Source organism: Schistocerca cancellata, chromosome 3, assembly GCF_023864275.1.
Source record: "Schistocerca cancellata isolate TAMUIC-IGC-003103 chromosome 3, iqSchCanc2.1, whole genome shotgun sequence".
Lineage (NCBI taxonomy): Eukaryota > Metazoa > Arthropoda > Insecta > Orthoptera > Acrididae > Schistocerca > Schistocerca cancellata.
Genome location: NC_064628.1, coordinates 133,754,836 through 133,779,318, shown reverse-complemented (window position 1 = coordinate 133,779,318; position 24,483 = coordinate 133,754,836). Strand labels below are relative to the sequence as shown.

At 41.1% G+C, this 24,483-nt stretch overlaps 1 protein-coding gene across 1 annotated transcript in view; it reads left to right on the top strand.

Moving 5' to 3' along the window:
* LOC126174755 (calmodulin-binding transcription activator 1) overlaps positions 1–24,483 on the top strand; it is a 1,816,127-nt gene that overhangs the window by 1,596,416 nt on the left and 195,228 nt on the right. Inside the window, exons 16-17 of the mRNA XM_049921082.1 lie at positions 607–779; positions 16,717–16,819. Of these exons, the coding sequence (XP_049777039.1) occupies positions 607–779; positions 16,717–16,819 (276 nt within the window). The remainder of the gene's footprint in view (positions 1–606; positions 780–16,716; positions 16,820–24,483) is intronic.

The window sequence follows — 24,483 nt, the reverse complement described above, 5'->3', positions numbered from 1 at the left end:
GAAGATAATGTTAGATAGTGATGTTTCTGTGACATAATTCAAATGAACAGCAGTTGGTAGTTCTTATTATTTTAAGACCTGAGGATCAATTCAGTGAATACTATGTGTTTTACTGATTTGTTTGTGTAGCTGGAATCTAATTGTGTATTAGAGTATTCTATACAATTACAATTGAGGGTAGTGAGTGAGAAATCTGCAGGAATGTGACAAAAACTAGCTTTTACACAAGTATGGTATGAGCACTCTTTTGTGGTCATATATTTGATTATAATATCCAGATTTCCAGCTAGAATTTGATGTGGAATCTAAAGTTCATCGTGTTTATGATGTTCTTCACATCCATTGTGTTTGATATAAAATTGTGATTGCAGATATTAATTAGAACATGAACAAGAACATGTCATTTAAATTGTTCACTTTGATTGTCAGACTGACTAAATCTTAGCACTTTTGGAAATGGAAAATGGTGCATTTACTGGGTTTCGTGCACCCAGTATTTACTGTAGCACGAGATGAAAAGCAAGCTTCAGTTTTCCTTCAAAACTCAGTGTTTGGAACTCCTGACAAATATTTATATTTTTGTATTGATCATGTTTCTGAACTCAGGTTGAAGGCTCATCAATGTTAAGCCAAAGCAATTTTGAAGATCGTCTGGTAAACTATTGCCAAGAAATGACTTCAAAGACTTGGCAGTGTGGAGAGGAAGTGAGCCCCTCTTGGTTCTGCAGTCATCGAAGCATGACACTTTTACATCTGGCAGCATCCCTTGGTTACTCTAGGTTAGTAAAAACTAAAAATAAATCTTAAATGTGGTAATTTAAATGAGTTTAACTATTAAAATTTAGTGTTGGAAGAAATCTGTAGACAAAACACTATTCTTTCCCACTTCATTTTGTGCTTTATATTTACTTCTGCCTTTAGTTATTTGTAGAGCAGTTGTTACATGCCTATACTACAATTTCATGTGTGGAATGATTGTTGATCTAGGTAAACTTCTGTACAGTCCACACACTTTGTCTCTATGTGTCATTTCTCTAGGTATCAGTTTGCAGAAATGGTAAGATTGTGCAAATGATGTATCTGCATCAGCAGCTACCAGTCTCTCCAGCCAGTCAAAATTTCAACACATTGCTCACCTTTCAATTTCTAATTTTTGATTTTTTTATGAAAACTGGTATTGTGTTAGGATACCTACTATAAAGGCTCCTTTGAAAAACATTAAATTTGTTTACTACTTGTTGTGACTCGCCGATCATTCAAGTGCCGCCGCACAATTACGCGCGTCCTCTACGTGCGGCGCTGTCTGCCAGCCATGCAGCAGCTGTGCCACCTAAGCGGCCAGCTGAGCAGCAGCCGCTAGACTGGGACTCAGTGCTCATTCGAATGCTAACGTGTACACATGTCTTACTTGTCAACTTACTCTGTGACTTATATGTGTTGTGTCGTTCCGAAATATATGTGTTAAACTTGAAGTTCTAACAATTGGCGACGAGGATGGCCTTTTCACCGTTGACTCACAGGGTTCCATGGCTACTGTTGAGCAACTATTACAAAATCTCCTTGAACAGCAAACGCTTCTAACAGCGGCGATTCGCGATTTCGTCGTGGCATCAAATGCGGGGTGTTTCTCGTCGTTGGCTATACCTCCTTTTCCTCCTTACGACGAGACGGCGGAAGACTGGTCTGATTATGAAAAACGTCTTCGATAGCACTTCTTGGCATTTCATGTCACGAACGAACAACCATGTAAGTCTGTTCCTTTCCTGGATTTCACCTCAAATGTATCAGTTGTTGTTGCAAATGGCTCCTTTGAAGGATCCTGCGTCTTTGTCCTTTGCTGAAATGTGCTCACTTCTGTCTTTCTATTTTCAAAAGCAAACACATATGGTAGCCTCTCGTGTTGCCTTTTATCGTTGTCAAAAACAGCCACATCAATCCTATCGCACTTGGGCTGCTGAACTTCACGGCCTCAGTCAAAAGTGTCAATTTGTTACTGACGTTCACAAAGAATCCTATGCCGATTCCGTGGTACGGGATGCTATTATCCGGTTGGCGCCCGACAAAGAAGTTCAGCATCGTGGCCTTCAGTTGGCGAATCCGACTCTAGATGAAGTTCTCTCCATTGCGCAGTCTTTTGAAATTTCTCGCGCCGCTGGGGCACAGATAGAGGCGTGGGGTGATGTCTGGGAAATACAACCTCTGTGCACTGTTGACGATGCGTGCGGCGCGTCCCCACTGGCCGACGTGGCCGCAGTGTGCTCCCACACGCAGCCTCGGCCTAGCTGTAAACAACCCGCTAAGAAACTGCAGCAAAACCCCCGGCAATTTCCTTCATGTCCGCAGTGTTTTACAAAACATTCACGCGAGGATTGTCCCCAACATTGGGCTGTGTGTCACAATTGCAAAAGGAAAGGTCATGTGTCTTCCGTTTGCAAATCCGACCGCATACATGATGTTCATGAACATGACGCTGATTCTGATTCTGTGTTGTCTGTCAATTGCACTTCTTCCCTTTCAGGGAAGTTATTCCTCACTGTCCAAATCCTTGGTCGAGATGTTCGCATGCAAGTGGATACCGGTTCTGCTGCCACTATAATTAATTCTCAGACGTATCTTCAGTTGGGTTCTCCACTCCTGTGACCTGTCACTCGGCAATTATGGACGTACAATAAACAGAAGATTTCTCTCTTGGGACAGTTTAATGCTGAGGTATCTTACAAATCCGTCGTTCACACTGTTCCCATATTTGTGGTCGACCAGAGCAACGCAGAAAATCTTTTTGGTTTCAATGCCTTTCGCGTTTTTGGGTTCTCCATAGACGACTCTCTCCATATTGTCTCTGATGCTATTCCTTATGCTCAACTGGATTCCTTGTCGACGACATTTTCGTCCCTTTTTTCTCCTGGGTTAGGCCATGCAAACGACTTTGAAGCTCATATCACACTCAAACCCACTGCTCGGCCTAAGTTTTTTCGGGCTTGGCCCATTCCTGTGGCCCTTCGTGATCGGGTAAAACAGGAGTTGGATCGTCTCACTACTTCAGGGGTCTTGCTTCCTGTCACTTCCAGTGAGTAGTCCTCTCCTGTCGTTGTCGTTGCTAAGCAAAATGGTGATATTCATCTCTGTGGCGATTTCAAAGTCACTGTAAATGCTCAATGCCTCATCAACACTTACCCTGTGCCCCGTCCTGAAGAACTGTTCACTAAACTTACTGGAGGCCAGTATTTTTCTAAAATTGACCTGTCAGAAGCTTATCATCAACTTCCTCTCGACGCTGCTTCCCGGCAGTTTCTAGTCCTTAACACGCCTTTCGGCCTCTGTCAATACAAACGCTTGCCATTCGGGGTTGCTAGCGCCCCTGCTCTCTTTCAGCGATTCTTGGAACAATTATTGCTCCCTGTCCCTGGGTGTATCAATTACATGGACGACATTGTTGTCACTGGCTCCACCACTGAAGAACATCTTCAAAATCTCCGCACACTTTTTCATGTCTTACAGACTGCCGGTCTTAAGTGTAATCTTCAGAAGTCACAATTTTTTCAGGCATCTATCACGTACTTGGGGTTTCAACTCTCTCAGGATGGTATTCGTCCGCTTCAACAAACTGTCGCTGTGATCGATGCCCTTCCTCGCCCTACATCTGTTAAGGAACTGCAGGCCTTCTTGGGGAAAATAGCATACTATCACAAGTTTTTACCATCTGCGGCTTTGGTGGCTCAGCCGTTGCATTGCCTGTTGCATAAAAAACGTGCCTTTTCACTGGTCCGCATCATGTGAAGCGGCTTTCCAGAAATTGAAGACTATGCTGAAACAGGCCCCGCACCTGGCTACTTATCGATCTGGCCAACATCTTGTTCTTGCCAAAGATGCCTCTCGATACGGGGTTGGTGCAGTTATTGCGCACCGTTTTTCTGACGGTTCGGAACAACCCATTGCTTATGCCTCCAAAACACTCACGGATGCCCAACAAAAGTATTCTCAAATTGAGAAAGAAGCTTTGGCCATCATTTATGCTCTTAATAAGTTTGGTGTTTTTCTCTATGGCTCAAAATTTTATCTTGTTACGGATCACAAACCACTTGTTTCCTTGTTTCATCCATAAACGTCACTTCCCGACAAGGCTGCACACCGCCTCCAGTGTTGGGCTCTTTACTTGTCTCGTTTCAATTATGAGATTCATTTTCGGCCAACAGCTCAACATGCAAATGCTGATGCTCTGTCTCACCTTTCCATGGGTCCTGATCAGGCATTCGATAGGGACGAACTTCTGTGTTTCCACCTGGATGTTGCCGAGCAGCGGGTTGTGGACGGGTTCCCCATCTCTGGGGACAGGCTGGTGGCTGCTACGGGTTCTGACCCTACCCTCTCCCGGGTTTTACGCTGTATTCAGAAGGGTTGGCCAGATCGCCCGTCCGCTAAGACTTCTGATCCATTGCGGAACTACTACACTTTGCGCTACTGCCGCACGGCTAGGGATGGTATTCTCCTCCTCTCCACTGACAATACTTCACCGCGTGTTGTGGTACCTGTGTCTTTGCATGCTTCGGTCTTGCGCCTCCTTCACCAAGGGCACTGGGGTGTGTCTTGCACAAAATCTGTGGCGCGCCGTCATGTGTACTGGCCTGGCATCGACTCTGAAATAGCACACATGGTCGCTGCCTGCGGCCCTTGTGCGTCACAGGCCGCTGCCCCGAAGTCATCTTTGTCACCGTGGCTTTCGCCTGAGAAGCCCTGGGAGTGCATTCATGCTGACTTTGCAGGACCCTTTTTAGGTACTTATTGGCTCCTCGTAATTGACGCCTACTCTAACTTTCCTTTCATTGTCCGTTGCACGTCACCTACCACCGCGGCAACCACCAGTGCTCTCGCTCGCATTTTTTCTTTGGAAGGTCTCCCCTTTACTCTTGTTACTGCTAATGGTCCGCAATTTGCCTCTTCCGAATTTGCGGATTTTTGTGCTCGTCACGGCGTTACGCATGTCACGGCCCCGCCGTTCCATCCACAATCCAACGGTGAGGCTGAACGACTCATCTGCACATTTAAGGCTCAGATGTAGAAACTTCTGACTTCTTCTGCTGCTGATGATGCGCTTCTCCAGTTTCTGGCGTCTTACCGTTTCACCCCCATGGGCGACCACAGCCTGGCTGAGCTCTTACATGGCCGACAGCGCACGCTACTTCATCTTCTGCGGCCTCCCACCTCATGGCCGCGGGTGCCTTCACTTGGCCGGTTCACCGCCAACGACCTTGTCTGGGTACAGGGATATGGCAGGTGGCCAAAATGGAGCCCGGGCCCCATCTTAAGAAACCGTGGCAGACGCCTGTATGAAATCCAGACGGACACGGGTGTGGCAGTGCGTCATTTGGACAAGCTTCGGCCTCGTGTGCCAGCAACACCTGTTCCGAATGCCACCACACCACCTTTGGCTCTACCTGACACTTGGGATCTTGGCATCTCTCAATACTCACAACGCAGCCCTCTCACCGTCATCGCGATGCCAGCACCAGAACGGATGCCACCAGGAGACGTGCCCATGCAGGAACCGGAGGACCATCCTCTGTCAGAGCAAATCTACTCGCCTCCTCCTCCAACGGACGCCGACACATCGCCCATGTCTCCTGTCATATCAACTGGACTAGCCGCAACGGGCAGATTAGTGCCTGGGGCCCCAGCAGATTCGACCCCTACGTCTCCTGTCATCTCGACCCGTTATCATCGGGGACACTTCCGTCCGTACGGGAAGCCTCCTCCTCGAGACTTTACGGTGAGTCAAACAACGCCTATGGACGTTAGCCATCTCCAGGACACCTCCATCAAGACCAGTGCAACAATTTCAAAGGGGGGAAAAGTGTTGTGACTCGCCGATCGTTCAAAGTGCCGCCGTGCAATTACGCGCGTCCTCTACGTGCGGCGCTGTCTGCCAGCCATGCAGCAGCTGCGCCACCTAAGCGGCCAGCCGAGCAGCGGCCGCTAGACTGGGACTTAGTGCTCATTCGAATGCTAACGTGTACACATGTCTTACTTGTCAACTGACTCTGTGACTTATATGTGTTGTGTCGTTCCGAAATATATGTGTTAAACTTGAAGTTCTAACACTACTACTACTACTACTACTACTACTGCTAGGCTAATTACTGTTTAGCTCTACAGGACCTTTATACTTAAATGTTTCCCACACCACCCTGTATTGTCTTTCTATGTGTGTGAGTAACTGTATGTTCACTGTTGTGGGTAAATACATACAGCGTACACAGGGCGATGTGTGAAACTGATAGCGATTAACCGCTTCCGCTGTTGTAGAAATCTGCTCCAGTGCTGCAGATACCGTGTTAGGCTGAAAGTGGTAACCAAAGTACGGAGAAATATTCTTTGGGGCTCTGTTGAATAGCAATCAGATTGCTTTCAATTCTGAGAAATTTCCAGGTACAATTGTGGATTTGAATGATCCATGAAATGACTTCTTTTCCGAAGAAAGCATCGAACTATTTCACTAGAACTGAATGCTCCCATCAGAACTGTTCTCAAGCTGGTATTTATTATTAAATCACAATAAAAGTATACGCTGGTTGTAGAATAACACGTACCTTCTTGAAGTGAACAATATTTTATTGTTCTATTAACTGATTTCCTTCCATATACACATATATTTTACAATGTGAATCAAATTCTCGCAATGGCGTCGATTTTTTACATCACAAGAATGGCTCTCCTCTTGTAAAATTACTCTTAACAAGAACAAAAGCTCTATATCCTAAGAATAATTATGTGAGTGCTGACTGCCACAGAGTAATAAGCAATATCTTTCTCTCTCTCTCTCTCTCTCTCTCTCTCTCTCTCTCTCTCTCGCACTGTCACAGCAAGTTATGCTGCATGATACATCATACTACATACTTATCCATTACTTTATAAAACAATTTCATATTTGTTTGTATAAGACCTTTATGTATTCATTACCTCTGCATGTTACCATATTTATATATCTCCAGCTTCTTCATTCTAATAACTTCTCGAACAATTGCATTTCTCTTGCTCATCCTGCACAGCCTGCTGTACTGCTTGATGAAACATTCTGTGCTTAGGTCTTTTGAACGTTTCACATATAAACTAATGTTGTGGAGTGTATTGTTCATCTGACACCACCTTAGAATATTCCAATCTGTGACACAATATTCTCCCTGCTCTACAGTTGCCTGTGACCTCCTCTTCATAATGACCAGTAGAAGCTATGATTTGATCAGTTATTCCAATTTACTATACCACCCTTACACCTTTGACAGTTGAGGTGAACTGAATGCTACAATTGCTTTTAAGCACATTATTGCCACAAATCTCAAATTTTAGAGTACCAGTAATAAAAAAATGTAGCTAAATTTAAACTTGGTAAAATATTCCTGGGTATTATGCCATGGTCAAATGAATTTCATATTGAAACCCAACAAGTCATCCCATCCATGGAGGGCATCTTCAGTGGCATTTGTAGCTTTTTTGACAGTCTGATGTACACCCTGGCTCTCTACTGACTGAAGTAAGTTCTGTTTCCACAAGCTCCCATGCAGGGACATGACGTCACCTGTGTAGAATACTTGATTGCAACTGGCTGTTTTTGCTATGCTATGCTTTGATGTCACCCAATAGAGGAAGACTGGTGCACATCTTCTTCGGCATCTTAACACAGATACTGTTTAGCTTCACACCATCCTCTTGCCACCTAAAATTCTTAGGGTTGTAATATCCACTTGTAGCTGCCAGTCCCTTACTCTTATCAAATCAAATCCAGTGGTCTCCTGGTTGCAAAGCATGTTCTGCAACAGCTGGGTGACCTGTTTCTCCCCTTTTATAGTTGCCCTTGTGTTCTTCTAGTCATTTTGTTAATAATTCTTTTGGTAGTACCCTCATACACATCCTCGCAGCTACACGTTGTCCTATAAATTCCCACTTTTTCCAGGGGTTTGCGAGCATCCTTGGCTGACTTAAGGTCTTCCTGTACCTTTCAAGAGAATTTGTAGATTACAGTGATATTCCATTTCATCAAGATCTTTCCTATGCTGTCAGTTATGTCTTTAATGAAAAATGTTGGATTTTGCAGATGCCTATACATCATGATCTTTCCATGGCTTTCTAAACACTCTTTTTGACTCAGTGCACAAATAATCATTCTTCTGCAAAGAACTGATGAGGTATTTTGATTCCATATCGAGCAACTCTAGTTGACAGATGTTCCTCACTCTCTCTGCCAACATTTTTGCTAATTATATGGATGAATGGGTTTTGGTGTACCAAGTGGTCCAAGCTACCATCTTCTTTCTTAAAGACTAGCACATCTAGAAAACATGATCTGCCATGTACGACCTCCTTCATAGTGAGCTGAATGCTCGGATACTTTACATTGTGATGATCATGCAAATGGCCTAGTTCCTCTCTGCCATGTCTCCACAATACAAATGTATCATCCACATAATGGAACCATGTACTTGGTTTTTTGTCACAGTTTCTAATGCTTGTTCTTCAAGTATTTCCACAAAGAAATTTGCTATCACTGGACTTAAGTGGCTCCCCATAGGCAGGCATCTATCTGTTTGTAAAACTCGTTATCCCATTTGAAGTATGTGGTCATGAGGCAATATTTAAAAAGTTCTACTATATCAGGAGGAAAAACCAGTGTCAACTATTCCAACATCTATGGTAAATAATGATACCACATCAAAATTGACTTTAGGTCCTCCATCTGGATCACTGTACTATTTAAGTTACTGATGAAATGTTTCAATTTCTTGGTGTAAGAATCTGATTGGTCCACAATGGGTTGTAATAGTGTAGTCAAGAACTTAACCATTGGTGATTAGGTGGGCAAAACAATGGCACTTACTGTATCTCATGACTGAATATTTTCCTTATGACTTTTCAGCACTGTATAAAGTCTCAGTGGTAGCACAACTGAATCGAAAAGGTCTTTGATTTTCTGTTCAGTTGAGAAGTTTTTTTTATTAAATATGTGACAGTTCTAAGAACCTCGTCAGTGGATCCCGCAACATTCTTAACTGTTGTTGCCTTGCTTCCTTCAAGAGAAGAATGATAATACTATCATTTTTTAGCATTACTTTCACCCACAGTTACATTACATTTTGGAGCTTCCTGTGAGCTAATACTATTATTGCTTATAGAAGGATTTCTTCAGTTATTGCACAGTCCACACTATAAGTGCCTACTTCCTTGCTACCTATAATACCCCTATGGGCACAACTTGCGGAGTAATGGCAAAATTTCCACCCCTGGCATGCACAGACCTCTCACTATCAGGTAATGAATGTTCAGATAAATTGATATCAGCATGGAAAATGTCTTCAACAAAGAAGATGGTAGCTTAGGCCACATGGTATATAAAAACCCACACACACGGACCATTACTTTCACTGAGATTCAGATAGACACTCCTGACAAAAGCAAGAAGTTATAAAAATGGTGGAAGATAGAGAAAGGAACATCTATGAACCAGAGTTGCTTGAAGAAGAATGTAAGTATTTCACCGAAGCGTTTCAGAAGAATGGGTATTCATCTGCTGAGATAAAGTGTTAAGACAGCCACAAAAAGATCACAGTGATATACAGGCACCTGCAAAATCCAAGATTTTATTGCCATTCATTAAAAATGTAACCGATCACATACGAAATATCTTGACAAAATTGAATATCCAGAATGAAAATTTAACTCTGGGTTCGAGTGTACACTGATATGAAATTTCCTTGCAGATTAAAACTGTGTGGCAGACAGAGACTGGAACTTTGGACCTTTGCCTTCTGTAGGCAAGTGCTGTATTGACTAAGCTACCAAGGCACAACTCATGACCTGTCCTCGAAGCTTTGCTTCTGCCAGTACTTCATTTCATTCTGGAAATTGTTCCCAGTCTGTGGCTAAGCCATGTCTCCACAATATCCTTTGTTCCAGGAGCGTTAATATTGCAAGTTTCACGGGAGAGATTCTATGAATTTTGGAATGTAGGAGATGGTAGAAGCAAAACCATGAAGACAGTTTGGGAGTCGTGGTGGTTAGCTAAGCCTGCGAAAGGTAAGGATCCTGAGTTTGAGTCTCATTCTGGCATGCAGTTTTAATCTGCAAGGAAGTTTCAAAATTGAATATTGCTGTAATCTACAAACCCATCCAGAAGATACAGGAACACCTAAAGTTGGCCAAGGATGCTTTCAAATCTACCATGAAGTTGTGTAGCCATATGCATGGGGACTACTAAAAGAACTACTGAAAAACGACTAGAACAACATAAGAGCAACTGTAGAAGGGGCGAAACAGAAGATCAGCTGTTGCAGAGCACACTTTGCAGCCAGGAGACCACGAATTTGACTTGATAAGACTCCGGTACTGGCAGCCCAAGTGGATACTATGAAGTGCAACAGAGATTACAAAATGCTCTAAGAATTTTAATCAGAAAGAAGATGGTGTTAAGCTAAGCTGTATCTGCATTCTGGTGCTGAAGAAGACATTTACCAGTCTTGCACCATGGGATGATAGCAATAGTGAATGGAAGCAACTGACAATGGCCAATTGTGCTAAAATATTCAAAACAGGTGATGTCAAGCTCTGTGCAGAAGAACATAGAAATGGAATTGTACTTCAGTCAGTAGTGAAATAAAGTGTGCATCGGACCTTAAGAAAAGCTACAATTGGCATTGAAGAAAAAGTGTGCAGACTGTAATGAAGTGTTTAAGAGTTGCGTGCTGTGATCTAGTAGCACTCTGGTCGATGTGTGACACCGATTTTAGTACAGTTAATTTCTGTCATATTTACAGTGACGTGCACTAGCCCGTAGCATGCATTTACATGACATTAACTCCACATTGTCTGCATTATATTGTCTTTTATGACTTTATGTAAGTTCAATGTTCCATAGCCATGAGAGACTCAGCCATTTTATGAATATGTTACTCAGGTTAGTGTGGTTGTGTGTGAGAATGTGGGTACTGTCACTAGAGTGGATGCTGTTTTATGTTACGTGCTACTGTGCTCCACAAATTGGTTCATGATAGGTGAGTGGTTGCCTTTCCCTTGTTTTATATATTGCTTCATCCAGAAATTTCCATCGTTGTTACTAAAATTAGACCCAGTTTACCTTATCTACATGCAAATAACTCAGCAACTTATTTCTATAATTCCTGTTAATTGTGTATATGTCTTTCCACATATAAAACCCTCTAGTTCCACTATTGTAATATAAGTAAGACCAAGGAACAGCAGGGTGAGGAGTTGGTTACTTCCTTTTTTTTAAAAGCATTGTCATCTTTTTAAATTTTCCTCATCTTTTTCATCTGTTTTTGGTCTTTTAGGAGGAAAATAAATATTTACTTTTGTTTCCAAGTTCCTGTATTCATGTTTATTCATTTAATTTCTTGGAATGCTCCATTGATGGAAGAAGATAATGTCTAACCTGAAAGGCTTCTAAAATTTCAGATAGATTCTTTCATTTTGTCTTTTTGAGTGTCTCTTACATTGCGTGCAGCTGTTATTGTTGTCAACAATATTAGGAAAAGGATAGATTACTACTCATCATAAATGTGACATGATGAGTTACAGACAGGTGCAATGAAAAGACTGTCACACATTTAGCTTTGAGCCAAAAGCTTCTTCAGAAAAGAAAACACACACAGATCAAGCGCACCTCACACACACATGACCACTATCTCCAGCAGCTTGGACTGGAATGCAACCTTTTATAACATTGTTGATATTCCAACCTGGACTTTCCATTGTTTGTTATTAGCGTCAAATATTACTCTATTACCAGTTGCTCTATTTTTGTTCCATGTTCTAATTTTGCTGTAGTAACAATACTGCTAATGTGATACTCTGCTCAATTTCGAAAATAAAATTTTGAAGTTGAGAAAATATAAATTCCATAGTGACTGGCTAGTAGTCTGAAAAATAAAGTCTCTGCATTGGGGAAAAATGTTAGTGAAAGTGGACTGTTCTGCAGTGTGTGTTCTTGTTCCTTTACTTTTGAGGAAAAAGGTTTTCAGGCAGTTTTTAACCCCAAACTGTTAACAAAACATCATAAGAGTAGGTTTGAAATTAAATGTGGACCACATCAGTTACATTTAGAACTTTCAGTTCAGACGCAAGCGTTGAGTTCAGTCCATGCGCCAAGAATACAGATGTTAAGTACCAAGGATAGTTCCACTACTGTTGAACTGATTTGGAAAATGAAATCAATGACTTCCAATTACTCAATAGATTCATGAAATGATATTTGTAAAATTTTGTAGATGTTCCCTTATAGTGTTCCTGAACATTACTCATTTTTGTCTTAGAAAATGAGACATGTATTAACTGGTGGACTGGTATCATATTTCTGGGAGCATATGTTAGAAGAAGCATGTTCATCATACTACCCATTGAGTTTTGATGGAACTATCAATGTTAAAGATAAAAGAGAATTTCAAGCAGCCATTACATCTTGGTCAGAGAGTAACTGCTGCATAACAACAAGGTCACTTAAGAAGAAGCAGATGGTGAAATGTTACATCAGAAATAATGTGAAGAAATTTCTGAAGTGAACTTGTACCTAAGTAAATGCCTTTTGGGGGGGGGGGGGGGGTGTCACATGGACTTAACATCACTAAAAAAGTGTTTAGGGTCTTAGACAATGATGTCCAGGAAATCCAAGGCAGACAACTGAAAAATATGAGAACATGCAACATTCATATAATGAATAATGCCTATGTAAAAGCATTGGAGTGTTTAGATGAAGAAGTATCCAAATGTCTGGTCAATATTTACAATTATTTTCATGGTTGGCCTGTCCATTGACAAGAATTTGAAGAAATTCTGTCTAAGTTTAACATTCCACTTCATAAGTTATTTTAAGCATATATACCCACAAGGTGGCTTAGTTTAGGATCTTCAGCTAACAGGATTTTGGAACAGTGGGATAGTATAGCATATTACTTTCTTAACCATATATCTCTAAAAATAGAATTACACTACTGTTCAATCCAAATCCTACAGTGATATTGTGAATGCTTAAAAACAACCTCCAATAAAAGCAGAACTTCATTAGATAATTTAATCTGCAGAACTATTCTGAAAGTTCATGCAGCATTTTCAAAGCTAAACACTTTGATTCACAAATTGCTTACAGAAATAGAAAACATTCTTGAAATCTTTTTGGCTCATGTCTAGAATGTTTCTGCTTTAAGAAAAATTGAAAGTATTTCCGAATTTCTTCGTAATGAACACTTCACATTGGATGATCTGCTTCCTCTTGAACAACTAGTTGTTAGTGAGCAAGTAACCAAAAAGCTTAGTATGCTGGAAGAATGTGACAAGTTGTGGTTATTAAACAATGCAGAAAAACATTATAACACAGTTCACAAAAATGTGATGGAATAGACTTGCTTATGAAGTGCACTACTAAAAAGACTTAGGTTTTTAGATTCCAAAGAAAGAATAAAGAGCAGAAGCTGCAGTAAAATGTTAAAGGTTGCAGAATAGTGCCATTTGATGTCCAGCAAGATTACATATTAGACAAGTGGAGGGTTCCACAGTTTGAAAATGATGACACAGCTTTAAATAACAAAGGTACTGACAAGTTTTGGCAGAGCACATCTCAAAAAGAGATTCATCATCTACAGAGTTTAAGTACACAAAAGTTTCATAACTTGTTAAGGCTTGTCTAACATTGTTCCATGGAAATGTGGACATAGAAAGGAGGTATACTATTGCGAAGCACAGATTAGGAGAAGACAAGGCAGTAATGACTGAAAGATTTTTGAACAATATTTTGAATGTCACGGATGCATTGGGATAACACCCCATTTTCTTTCTTTGCTCATTAGATATGGACAGCAAGCACATGCAAATTATAGAGCTTATAAGGAAGAATGGAAAGGAAAAGAAAATGTGAATTAGAATAAAAGCAAAAAAGAGGAACAAAACCACAAGCTTCTCAAAGAGTAGATTAACAAGATGAATAACATCAGAAAATCAATAGATTGTGAAACAGCTTCTCTGAAAGAATAGAGAAAAGAACATCAACTATCGAAGGAGGCACAAGAACTTCTCTTTCAAGCTTCAGATAAACTGAAGAAAGAACTCAAAATAATGATTAAAAAGCAGAAAAATAAGTGCATGGTATGTCTGAGAGGGCACAAATCATGAAAGTAGAAGAAAGAGTGAAAGAAAGGTAGTGGAAACCATTCAGAAAAATCTTGAGAAAAGAAAATTTAATATGATTACTTCATTTTTTGCTAAGATTCCTAAGAAATAGTAATCCAAAAATATTATGTTGATCTTTTCCAGTACTAAAGTGTAGAATAACAGTTGTAAAAATGTGATGTAGGTTTTGTTTGTGAGTTACGATTACCAATACTGAACTACCAATGTACCTACACATATTAATAAATTTGTATCAAGGAAGAAATGGCCATGCACCATCCAGGGTTGTAATAGAGAAATTTATTACAGTCTTAACTAGTCTTTTGGAAGGTGGTTATCAAAAATGAAAACAACTAATTTGTGCCATTTCTGTTTATTTAAATAAATAGCTGAGTACGTAGTGCTGCCCCGCTATGTATTGATTCCAATTTACTGTTAGTCCATCTCCTCATCCCCCCTCTCTCTATCCATCTCATCCTTCATGTTCTCTCTGTCTATCTCCTCCTTCCCCCACTCTGTCTGTCTCCTCCCTCCTCCTCTGTTCATCTCCTCCTTCCCTCCACCTCTCTCTATTCATCTCCTCCTCCCCTCTGCCTCTCTCTATTCATCTCCTCCTCCCCTCTGCCTCTCTCTGCCTCCCCTTCTCTCTGCCCATCTCTCCCTTCCATCTGTCTGTGCCAGTCTCCTCCTCCCCCCTCACTCACTGTCTGTCCAGCTGCTCCTTCCCCAATTCTGTCTCCATGCTGTCACTACAGTAGAACACTGGTGGTTTTTCTTTTAAGATTGTAAAAAATTTGGGCAAAATTGTTCTTGGGCCTTAGAGCTTTTTACTCTTGGCTTTGCCTGCATACATACATCAAAAACAGGCTGTCCCAAAAGACGACAACAAGCTATAGGGACAGGTTCCTTATACCGAAACAAGAAAAAAATGTCAGTAAACACGGGTTCTAAAGTGCATGCCTTAAGAGCTATGAGCACTTCTTCAGTAAAAGAGATTTGTTTCACACTAGCGAAGATGAAAAAGTGCTCATAGCTTTTAAGGTCGCATTTTTGAGTCCATGTTTACTAGACATTTTTTTCTTGTTTTGGTGCAAGGAATGTGTCCCTAAAGCTTGATGGTGTTTTTCTGGAACACCCTGTATAAATCACATACATTTAATATATTGTAAACATATTTGTACATATATTTCACATTTATCTCTAGCGAATTTTGCCATGTAGCTTCATTTTCACACAGCTTAATATTTATGACATTGAATCTCCTGAACTGTGTCCTGCAAAATGATATACTTTTGCATATACATCCAGTGGCATATGTGGCTACTGTCTAGGAAATGTGCTGTGAGTATAGTTACTAATAAATTAAAACTTCATGTGTGATGCGGCAGTTTTTCACACATCTCAGTGTTTGTATCACATCTCCTGAACTATGTATCATACAATGATATATTTTTATACGTGCATTCAGCAACACAGTATGTGTATCCTGTCTGCAAAATGCGTTGCAAACAGAATTAGTAGTAAACAAGTAATAATGGAAAACGTCATGCTTCATGCAACGGTTGTACAGCATATGGTAATGATAAACCTTTTTCCCTTCATCATTCTGTGGAAGTTGTCAGGGACAAAAAGTTTCATAAGGTTTGAATGTGTAAAGTCTGTTCCGAGTCATTAAGTGCTCTCATTTGCAAATACTGGATGACTAAGGTCGGCTATTCATGCGTTTTGGACTACACTGGTTTTTCAACCCCCAACCTCACTTCTTCAATAGTAGGTGGTACATATCCTCACAGTGATGATTTCCAGACCGTAAGTGGTGTGTACCAGGTTTGGTTGAAATAAGTCCAGTAATTTAGCAGGAGATGTGGAATATACACACACACATACATACATACATACTGTACATTCATTTCTATAATATGTTTGGATTTGTCAGCTTTTTATCACATTTTTTTCCAAATGGTTTTATCATCTTTTAATCACCTTTTTCAAATATTTTGTCACTTTTCTCAACTTTTTCAAATGTCACCATGTCCGCCTGCTTAGTTGGGTGGTAATGTGCTTGCCTCCCATGCAAATGGGCCCGGGTTCGATTCCTGGCCAGGTTGGAGATTTTCTCCGCTTGGGGACTGGGTGCTGTGTTGTCCTCATCATCATTTCATCCTCATCACCGGCATGCAAGTCACCCAATGTGGTATTGAATGAAATAATACTTGCACTTGGTGGCCAAACTTCCACGAATAGGGGCCTCCCGGCCATATGCTCATTTCATTTCATTTCAATGTCACCATAGCACCTCATTTAGGAACTGCATAGTTTTAATACAGAGGAAATGGGATAAATGAGTGTAGACTTAATGAATTTGTATACTTTTGAAAGTGATGGAATTGTTTGTTAAGTATGAAGTTATGTTTGACTAAGAATGCAATTTTGTTTCACAGAAGTAGAATAATCTGTTTAAGATAAAGTGTATACATTTGATGTAATCTGGCATTTTGCTGAATCTATAAGTTAAGTAGAAAAAATAAACATTTACTTGTTAAAATTTTGTTATAGGCTTGTTTGTGCAATGTTGCACTGGAGAGAGGAGAATTCGTCTCTTCTGTTGGAAACAGAAGTTGATGCCCTTAGTCAGGATGAAGATGGATATACTCCCCTTGTGAGTGAAAGCTTTTTATTGTTGTTTGTTAATCAGCATAGCACTTACTGTATGAGATTGTGTATTGTTATTGAAACTGTCTTCCATGATGCAATGAGCTTCAGTATTACTTGCACACGTAACTTATTTCATGTAACCCTAGTAGTTGGATTTTGAAATTCTTAATTAAGTGTATCTATAGATACTCTAACAGATATGCCTATCTTCTGAAGATATGCGTAATGAAATCTCATGACTTAATTATCATATCTGATCAAAATGTGATTATAAGTTAATGTTCCATGTTGCCCTAGCCAACAAAAATTCCTTCGATAACTTTTTAATCCTTAATGTTTCATCATTGTGTTTGATGAGAATTTAAACTGGCAGTAGTAGATTTTGGAACTCCTAAAACAACTTAGTTCAGCCACATCTGCATTTAGAATCATTGCAGACCTTGGGGAGAGGCAAATCCGTAAGTTCATATATTTTGCATTTTTTCATTCAGTAATGTCATATGGTGTACTATTCTGGAAAACTCATTGTCAAGAAAGAAAGTCTTCAGTTGCTGAAAAATGTGTTATTTGTTGTAAGAATAATAATATGTGATGCTCACCCACAATCACCTTCTAGACATCTGTTTTAGGAGTTAATCATTTTGACTACTGATTCACAGTTTATTTATTCGCTCATGAAGTTTGTTGTAAATAAGCCACTGCAGTTTAAAAGGAACAACAATGTACATAATTACAGTAATGGAAGAAAAACTGACATTCTTTACTCCACATTAAGGCTGTCTTTAACACAATAAGGGGTGCACAATGCTGCAACAAAAAAAATTGATCATTTACACAGTGACATAAAATGTTTTACAGAGTGCAAAGTAAAATTTGGAAACAAACAGAAAAAGTTTCTTCTTGACAAGTCCTCATATTCTGTAGAATAATTTCTATTATTGTATGGTGTAAAAGATGGTGGGTAGTAATTGCTAACTCACATCAGTATATTTAGTAGTAGTAATAATAATAATAATAATAATAAACTTGTAAATGGTCAGCTTGTATGCATATTTACAAAATAATTTGCAGTGTGAATGTAAAATGACTTGTTCCACATCACTACAATTTATCATGCAAAAGATGTGTTGAACATGAAATTAACTACTTAACTAACCTAGAGAATATGAGCTATTGGAGGAATAACCTGTTTGTATTCAGTTTCCTGCCCATGAAGTTAACCATTCTGTGTCAATTTTTGGGTGCATTCATTTCTGGAATGGATCCAAGGAAGATTCAATGACCGAATGTGAAACACTATATCGACACTATGGATTATGTCCATCAACAGTCAATACTCATAATGGTGTTTCCAGCTGGACAATGAATATTTCAGAAGGAAGTGGAGAAAATGTTGCCAGGTGACATCATTCAACAATGTGAAAGTCCTCGTTCCTCTCCTGTGTTTGTTGTGAATAAGGAGGATGGCAATTATCAGCAGCTGAACAGTGTCACGTAAAAAGGTTATTACCCCGTTCTCATGAACTGATGATGCTTTGGACTGTCAGAAGTGTGTGTTCTTTCTCCACCTTGGATATGAAGAGAGGTACTGGCAGATTGAAGTTACGAGGCTGACTTCATAATACTGATGGTCTCTATGAGTTCAAATTTAAGTAATTAGGTCTGCAACACTCCAGCCATAATCGAATACAAGAGTCTGCTTCATCTTAAATACATTGTGTGTCTTTGCTACCTGGATGACATCATTATTTTCATGAAGATGTTTAAAGAACATCTAAGCCACCTGAAAACTGGGCTGTGAGTCTTTTCCTGAATCAAGGAAGTAGCTTCTTCATCATCCTAGAAACAAAAGTCGTGGGACAACTATTTAACAAAAGTGGATTTTGTCATGATCCAAAAAAAGAATGAGCCATAACAGGTGTTCTAACATTGCAGCACATTTTCGATGTGTGAGGCTGCTTCTGAGGTACACACTTGAGAAAGGATTTTAGTTGGAAGACACAGCCAGTACAAGAACTGGTGCTGGGAGATGCCATATTTTTTTTTTTAGAATGAGGAGTGAGAAAGATATTTAATATTCTTAAGAAGGTGCTGACAGCTTCACAATTCCAGGCAGTTACTGATGACAGTGCCGAAATGAAACTACACACTTATGCTAGTGGTTACAGGCTTGTGCAGTTTTAGTAAAAATCCAAATAGGTTCTGAAAGAGTGATTGCTTACACCTCCAGAGTACTCAGAAATGCTGAGGAAGAGTGCCTTGCAGTTGTCTGGGTATTCAGTAAGTTCTGTCCCTATTTATATAGCAGTCCATTCACTATTGTGACTGACCACCAGTCTTAATGTTGGATGACAATCCTGAAGGATCCATGTGGACAACTGACAACAATTCTTAATGTTAGATGACAATCCTGAAGGACCCATTTGTACAACTAGCAATATATGACCTGAAGCTTCAGGAATATGACCTCACAGTTGTATACAAAAACGGATGCAAACACAGTGATGCTGCAAATTATTTTGTGTGGCCATCCTCCGCAGCAAGCATATAAATACTTGTTTTGCAAGTTTTTTTGTGTGGCCATCCTCCAGAGCAAGCATATAAATACTTGTTTTGCAAATCAAACTGCCTTTTCCTGCTGCTAGTTACTTTATTTATCCGATACGCGTTTCACCTTCTCCTGTTCTAAGGCATCATCAGTGGGCTCTATAACAATACAGTTTTGTTATTTATAGATTATCATACAGTTCACTTCATGATTTTTTGTAAAAAAAATTAATTACTTACGATTTGCTGATCTGCGTATCCTCACATCTGATCTGGAGGTGGCAGTGACAAAAGTGATAGTGCGACCTCCAGACCAGATGTGAGGAAACGCAGATCAGCAAATTGTAAGTAATTAATTTTTTTACAAAAAATCGCGAAGTGAACTGTTTGATAATCTATAAATAACAAAACTGTGTTGTTATAGACCCCACTGATGATGCCTTAGAACAGGAGAAGGTGAAACGCGTATGGGATAAATAAAGTAACTAGCAACAGGAAAAGGCAGTTTGATTTGCGAAACAGTGATGCTGACTTACTTTCACATAATCTGTTGGAGGAACATTGTATTGCTGTTAATATTTCAGTCATCACTATACCAACAAACATTAATGCTATGATGGGAAGATCCAGAATTGCTGAACACCATTGTAGCGTTGGAGAAGGAAGAATCAAAGAAGAGTTCAATTTAATAGATGGAACACTGTATTAAAGGAATTACAGCCCTATGGCATGGAAATGCTTGCTCATCATCTCAGCTCATTTACAGCCAGACATACTGAAATACACTCCTGGAAATGGAAAAAAGAACACATTGACACCGGTGTGTCAGACCCACCATACTTGCTCCGGAAACTGCGAGAGGGCTGTACAAGCAATGATCACACGCACGGCACAGCGGACACACCAGGAACCGCGGTGTTGGCCGTCGAATGGCGCTAGCTGCGCAGCATTTGTGCACCGCCGCCGTCAGTGTCAGCCAGTTTGCCGTGGCATATGGAGCTCCATCGCAGTCTTTAACACTGGTAGCATGCCGCGACAGCGTGGACGTGAACCGTATGTGCAGTTGACGGACTTTGAGTGAGGGCATATAGTGGGCATGCGGGAGGCCGGGTGGACGTACCGCCGAATTGCTCAACACGTGGGGCGTGAGGTCTCCACAGTACATTGATGTTGTCGCCAGTGGTCGGCGGAAGGTGCACGTGCCCGTCGACCTGGGACCGGACCGCAGCGACGCACGGATGCACGCCAAGACCGTAGGATCCTACGCAGTGCCGTAGGGGACCGCACCGCCACTTCCCAGCAAATTAGGGACACTGTTGCTCCTGGGGTATCGGCGAGGACCATTCGCAACCGTCTCCATGAAGCTGGGCTACGGTCCGCACACCGTTAGGCCGTCTTCCGCTCACGCCCCAACATCGTGCAGCCCGCCTCCAGTGGTGTCGCGACAGGCGTGAATGGAGGGACGAATGGAGACGTGTCGTCTTCAGCGATGAGAGTCGCTTCTGCCTTGGTGCCAATGATGGTCGTATGCGTGTTTAGCGCCGTGCAGGTGAGCGCCACAATCAGGACTGCATACGACCGAGGCACACAGGGCCAACAACCGGCATCATGGTGTGGGGAGCGATCTCCTACACTGGCCGTACACCACTGGTGATCGTCGAGGGGACACTGAATAGTGCACGGTACATCCAAACCATCATCGAACCCATCGTTCTACCATTCCTAGACCGGCAAGGGAACTTGCTGTTCCAACAGGACAATGCACGTCCGCATGTATCCCGTGCCACCCAACGTGCTCTAGAAGGTGTAAGTCAACTACCCTATCCAGCAAGATCTCCGGATCTGTCCCCCATTGAGCATGTTTGGGACTGGATGAAGCGTCGTCTCACGCGGTCTGCACGTCCAGCACGAACGCTGGTCCAACTGAGGCGCCAGGTGGAAATGGCATGGCAAGCCGTTCCACAGGACTACATCCAGCATCTCTACGATCGTCTCCATGGGAGAATAGCAGCCTGCATTGCTGCGAAAGGTGGATATACACTGTACTAGTGCCGACATTGTGCATGCTCTGTTGCCTGTGTCTATGTGCCTGTGGTTCTGTCAGTGTGATCATGTGATGTATCTGACCCCAGGAATGTGTCAATAAAGTTTCCCCTTCCTGGGACAATGAATTCACGGTGTTCTTATTTCAATTTCCAGGAGTGTATTTTCATGAGTTTGTGATATGAGGCCATCTGGGATCTGTGAAGACCCTTGATGTAATCAGGAGGAGGTATCATTAGCTAAGTACCTACCTATATGTCAGAAATATGTAGGAAATGCCAGCAACCAAAGTGTCCTCATGTTACCCGTAGGACAGTGTTTCCTAGTGTTCCTGTAACCATTACTCCTGAAGATAATGTACACTGACCAACAAAAAAAGTGGAGCACCCAGAAGACATGGTCAAATGTCAGTGTAACTTTTTTCATCTACACATCACCAGTGTGTATGTAAACGATTGGAGTTGCAATTCTTTGTGCCAGGTAGAATGGCCAGCAGAGCATATTGGTATTGTTGTCAGGCCTGTTAGGGTATATAAGGAGCACAAACAGTGTCAGAAGTTGAGTGATTACTGTGAATGACATGGATATGCCACATATTCATGTGAGGCAGAATTATCAGCATCTGAGAGAGTGTGAAAGGGCCCTCATTGTGAGTCTCTATTTGTCTGACTGGTCAAATTGTGCAACATCCAGATTATTAGGGTTTTAGGATGTGACAGTGGCCCAGTGTTGGACTGCATGGGAATGTGAGGACAGACTTACAAGTTGTCAAGATTCTGGTTAACTAGGTCTTACCACCATGAGGGATGACTGCTATATTGTATACCAAGCACATTGTAAACCCTTCACATCTTTGCATGCCATCCAAGAACAAGTAATGGATTCCCTGTAACATTCTGAGTCATTCTGCACCATTGGTTGGAGGCTAGATGCAGCTGGACTAGGGACTTGTTGTCCTATGCGTAAGCCAGCATTAACACCACAACATGAATGACTGCATTTGGAATGGTGCTGTCAACAGGAAACATGGACTGCTGATGAATTGCATCACATTGTGTTCTACACTACCTTGGATGACCATGGCAACCTCACAGAGAAAGTTCCCACTCTACCACAGTCATGTTAATTCTAGGGACATTAACATTCAACAAAAAAAAAAAAAAAACACTTGTTTTTGTAGGAATTATACTTGCCAAGAAGTAATGAAAATCATTGAGATGAATGGTATTGCTTATTTCTAACAATCCTTTTTAGATTTTGTTTGGTCTTTACCGATGTATATCGGAAATCATATTTCAGATTCAGTCAGTTTCTTACCTTTGTTTTCATTGCCGTCATGGAATCAGCATTCTTAAGGCTTTTTCTCATAATTGGGGTACTCTTCAGCCATCTTTCTTCAAAATTAATGCCATTCCAGTGCCAGTGTCAAAGATATCAAGGCCCAGTTTCAGAAGTTGTGGGCTAGCTTGCTTTAGAAGAGGATACAATGGCTGTATGACTCCCTGCCAACAGAATCATGTCAGAAGGGGATACAATGTGTATGTTGATAGTGACAAGTTATTAGCAGATTTGACTCGATTTTCTAATCAGTCAAATAACATCGCAAACCAGTAAAGTTTCATTTTTTGCAGGATGTGTATGTCTCGTAACTTCTATCAGGATATTTTGTCACTCTAAATATACTCAAATTCACAATGTTGCAAAGATGATTATAGTAATGTTTTAAATAGTGGCACTGTGTGTGCAACTTTTATCCTTCAGTGAAAAAGCTGGCTTGACACACTTACAGAATCCAATTCTGTTCTTATTCTGAAGTAATTTTAATATTGTAACAGTGTATGTCATTTATGGTAGTCTTTTTATGATTACTGCTCAGTGGCACCACAACTGCAAATACAAAAGCAACTTAAAAACCTATTTAGTTATTGTCAACTCAGCTATTTATGTCCAGTAGTAAATGAAGAGAGTGCTGTAAATTAGCAATTTTATGCACAGTAGTTGGCATTTGAATAGCAGTATATTTACATTCATTTGATTCTTGTCCATCGATTTGGTTGGAGAGTGATCTACGGACTAACAAAAGAAGAACAACGAGTGAGCCAGTCAGTAACTTGATGATGCCAATAATGAATGGGCCACACCAAGTAAGCAAGCAGGTGCACTAATTGTCATTGGTGACTACAAATTAGTTTCAAACAATGCCGGTAATACATTCACTGTGGCCTCCGCTGCATCACATCTTGTGTTAATGCTCTTATTTAACAATTTTAGGCTTAGGTACCTATCTAAAAATTGTTTGTTGAACTAGGTAGTGATTTTGCAACAACAAAAATAATTAATTTTTGTCAATGTCATGTAATTGGATAGATAAAAAATCTAATCACCAAGCAGTGGCAGAAGACCAAAAAAAGGTTGTATGTATGCAAGCTTTAAGAGCCTGTGGCTCCATCCAGCAGAAGGGTGAAGGAGAAGGAAGAGGGGTGAAGGGAAAGGACTGAAGAGTTACAAGAAAAGTGGTCAAGTTCGGCAAATGAAAAACAGTTTTTTGTTTTTTTCTATGTGTTCTCCTGCCCCCACTTGATGACTGGATTTTTTAATCCATCCAATTACATTACAGGTAGTGATTTCGATTTTTTTCAAATCCCTCCCCCCCAGAACATTTTACACTCCTGGAAATGGAAAAAGAACACATTGACACCGGTGTGTCAGACCCACCATACTTGCTCCGGACACTGCGAGAGGGCTGTACAAGCAATGATCACACGCACGGCACAGCGGACACACCAGGAACCGCGGTGTTGGCCGTCGAATGGCGCTAGCTGCGCAGCATTTGTGCACTGCCACCGTCAGTGTCAGCCAGTTTGCCGTGGCATACAGAGCTCCATCGCAGTCTTTAACACTGGTAGCATGCCGCGACAGCGTGGACGTGAACCGTATGTGCAGTTGACGGACTTTGAGCGAGGGCGTATAGTGGGCATGCGGGAGGCCGGGTGGATGTACCGCCGAATTGCTCAACACGTGGGGCGTGAGGTCTCCACAGTACATCGATGTTGTCGCCAGTGGTCGGCGGAAGGTGCA